General features: G+C 29.0%; 1 protein-coding gene across 1 annotated transcript; it reads left to right on the top strand.

Moving 5' to 3' along the window:
- The first annotated feature begins 391 nt into the window (after nucleotides 1–391).
- On the top strand, nucleotides 392–833 carry LOC108911071. Its single transcript, XM_018715904.1, has one exon. It carries the CDS (start codon nucleotides 531–533, stop codon nucleotides 741–743), a length of 213 nt encoding a protein of 70 aa, XP_018571420.1. The 5' UTR covers nucleotides 392–530; the 3' UTR covers nucleotides 744–833.
- The last annotated feature ends 3,260 nt before the right edge of the window (nucleotides 834–4,093 follow it).

Here is a 4,093-nt window from a genome sequence, read left to right as displayed (position 1 = left end):
CGTTGTTAAAAAAAAAAAGTTAATTCATGAAATTATTTAAGAGTATTATTATTAACAATCTCCAGATGGAGAGTTTTAATAAAAGGTTTTAGATTGTACTTTGTACTTACAAATGTTTATAAATTTTGTAAATATTGTTAAAATAATATAAAAAATATTGTTTGATAAATCATAATCGTGTAGACATAGTCCATACTTTTGTTGATATTCCATTAGTCATTCTGTTTTCCTTAATTCAAGTGTAACAAGGAATTACCTCATGCACAAAACGGAATTTTTTTAAGACGCTTCGTATGTTACCACGCTTAAATCAGCTGGACAATAATATATACAAGTAATCAGTTCAGTCTCGTAGCAAAGAGATAAGAGTTTCATATAAATAGCCAGTGTAACCCATTTCAAATCACTTCCAATTCTCAGTTTGAAGTCACCATCAGCGTACAGTCTGTTACTAAGCAGATAGCCTGTGGTTATATTATTTGTCCAGAAACAGTTTCAAGAACGTTTAAAAGGTTTTCGGAAAAGTAAAGATGTCGTCCAAAAATCTAGTTGGTGCTGCAACTCGCTACATCGCAGGAAGAAACGCTATTCAGACAGTGTATTGGAGGTCTCCAAGTCAAGCCACTTCATCTCACCAGCCCAAGATGTTGAAGGTATCAAAAACTTTTACTTTTGGAAAAGTAGAGCAATCTGGAGCACCACCCTACCATGTCCAGCAGCAGCAGAAACTTCGAGTTTACTGATGAAGTTGTTGTTCGAGTGTTAATTTATTCCTCAGTGGTTTTCTTTGTATTATTCATGTGTTATTTATTATACAAATATTTTGTACAGTATCTGACTTTAGTTATTATTTGTTCCTTAATAAGTTTATAAGTTAGTGTCAAATAATAGTAAATAATTACCTCTGAAAATTGCACTTAATCATAATTTTTTATGCATTGCACAGTTAGTATACATAATTTATAGAAATGTTTGTTTCAAAATTTTAAAATTTGAGTTTTGTTTAAAATAAAATGTTTTAGTTAAAATTTCCTATTTTTTTTTCTGACATAATCGCACAACATTTATAAAAGTGACATATGTAACAAAAATATAAATATACACAATTTAGTTCAAAAGAATATATAATACGAATATTTGTTGAGCTAAAAAAAATATTACTCGATATTCTTTAAAATTTTTCTAATGTCTAAGGTGTCAGACTTTATAATTAAAAAAAATACAATTATCAACAGTTACGAACGCAGAGTTGAAATTAAAGATTTAATTTTAACATCAAGGTATGCGTCGATCACAAAAAATGGAAGTGTTCTATAGCTATTTTCTATTCATATAAAGAAAACAATACCTAAAGTTATGAGGAAAAACTTGATCATCGTACTAAATATTCTGTATTTCTTTGTGTATCAGGTGCAACAATCCCTCTCCCCCCTCACCTGTAAAAATTCTATGATCTTTTAAGAGTTTCAAAAACTTATTTTCAGGAAAAACATTGAATATCGTAGTAACATCCTGTATTTTTTATAATTATAAAATATGTAGGTACGTTGTTCACATTTCAATAAAATAAATATGTTTCAGTATTTTTTTCTAGAATATATGTAATCATTTATTTGTGGCGTCATTTGCTACCATTTTTATTTAACTGGGTACTGTCACACTGACAAGAAAATTTTTTGAATAAATAACCCTTCCAGTTAAGCAAAACTAAGTACCTATAAAGTCAATCTCTTGACTTGTTCTTTTAGAGCAAGGGTTATTATTAATTAAAAAAAAACAGTGACTAATATGATGGATACTCCAATCTTCTATTTGTTACTACTATTAAATTTAAATTAAGTTGTAATAAAAAACTGTTTGGATAGTAAATAGTGAATCTAAAAACTGATAAAAATTTTTTAGACTGATGTTAACTGCGAGGAATAATAATAATTTTTGTTGTTAATTGTGAAAGCTTGTAAAATTTCTTAAAATATTCTGAGCGGTTTCTGAAATATTTATAAATTTACATTTTTTTATTAAAACTATATCACCCTGTAGATCAGAAACTAAGCGTTTTCGGAATTTGGTATATTAAGGAAATATATCACAAATCATTTGCACTATAACCTCCTGCAAGGAATGCATCGACTTACCAAACACCCTGTATAATTAATTTCTGAATTATAGTGTTAAAACCGCGTTGTCATGTACACAGTTTTCGAAACATTTTAAAAACAAATTGCCTACGTTAAGTAACACATTAATTTAATTAAAGTAGTATAGGTACCATGATCGTCGGATCTCTATCCCAGTAACTTCTCAGTGACTGGGATAAATAATATTTTAAAGTTCTATCAAAATTATTCGAAACTAACCATTCAAATTACTTCTACTTTATAGTAGAACAGTATTACAATAGGTTTGGATGGATAAAATATTGTTAATAAATACTGATTTATATTCTTTTATTTATAAAAATGGCACCTCTACATCTACGCCATTGAGAATTTTATTTTTTTTATATTATTATTGTATTATGTCACGCCGGATTTACACTGACGTAAACAGTGTTAGCTAACAATATTCGCCAATAATGTTTATGAACAATGTTTGCATAAGAAATTAAAATACTCACTAACAATTATAATTTCGTTCTAACAAAACTCAGTGTTCTATTATAAAAACTATATGTAGTACAATGAAAAAGCAGTGGTTGGAGGATGAAATAATAGAACTATAACTAAATTATTTGAAAAATAAAATGAATAAATAAAACGTTTAGAGTGAATATGAAAATGACCACTGGGGAAGTTAAGAAAAAATTCATAAAATATGTGATTTGTTTACGAAGTTTTTTCTTAGCATAATTTAATAAGAACATTTTCAAAATTAATTTAAAGTATCTTAACAAAAGAGTAACGTAAAATTAAAGTTTAACAAAATAAAATGAAAATAAGATAAATTTATGTCATGTTTACTATATTCTCTCAATTAAAGCTGCTAAAGAAGCTCAAGAATCATTTTTGAAATATTTAATATGCAACTCCTAAAATATAGTAGATTATGAAAAGAATCTTCTGTAACGAATAATAATCGTAAAAGTAAGGAATAGTTTTTTAGTTACCGAAATATTCTTTCTAATTATGGACTCCTGACCAGCAACTCTGATTTAATCAAATTTATAAAATGTTCAAAATTTAATGGAGATATTGTTCTAAAATGTTTCAAACTCGATCTACTGTTCCCAATCTGATAATCTGATATTTTGTGCGTATTTTTAATAAAGTTGTCCCACCACGTATGTAGGTACATTTTCTTTTCTCTTGCTTTTTCACAAATTACCGGGCAGCTGGGGCAGTATGCGAAATGAGATCATACATGCCTAATATCTTTACAGATTTTCCAGAACAGACATATTAGACTCTTGCAAATCCATACTTGATTACTTGTGTAAGGCCTGTTAGTTGATCGTTTTGAAAGTATAGAAATTCTAAACGTTTCTTCTAGATTACCAATTAACAACATTCTTTCTTAAATATTTGCTTCATTTTTTGCTTTGATTCACTTTCACTAAGCTTAAGATATGTGGTATTATGGTGGTATAGTTACTGATTTCACATACCAAAGTTTATACCTGGGTATATACCTAAGTGTTACGCCAGGGCCCATAATTAATTAATTTAATTAATACTGGACACAATTTGCAAGTTTATATCACTTTGGCTACCTTTCCACCCTAGACAAACGTTGATCGAGCATGAACTAAACTTTATTTCTTTTAGAACTGTCGTAGATTCATCTAGTTTTTGCAGAGGGGTCTGTCTAGTCTACATTATAGAAGGATCTGAGCAAATAGGAGTGGGGGGATGGGCAAACGGAAATATAATAGGGGTAGAATAATTATGGAGTGTTGGAGGTATTGAACGCGATTCTAAAAAATGTTTTCTCGTTCCTATGATGACAGGGTAAAACAGGATACAGTGCTCGAGGTAATCAAGAAATGGGTACTACCATTGTATGAGTAAATAACAATGGTACTACCATATCAGATTGTTGGAAATCTTATGATTGTCTGGCAGAAGAAAGTTTCCAACATGAAACGGTAAACTCA

This window comes from Anoplophora glabripennis, unplaced genomic scaffold (genome assembly GCF_000390285.2).
Source record: "Anoplophora glabripennis isolate ALB-LARVAE unplaced genomic scaffold, Agla_2.0 scaffold500, whole genome shotgun sequence".
In the NCBI taxonomy this organism is placed as follows: domain Eukaryota; kingdom Metazoa; phylum Arthropoda; class Insecta; order Coleoptera; family Cerambycidae; genus Anoplophora; species Anoplophora glabripennis.
This window is presented reverse-complemented; position numbering and strand designations above follow the sequence as displayed.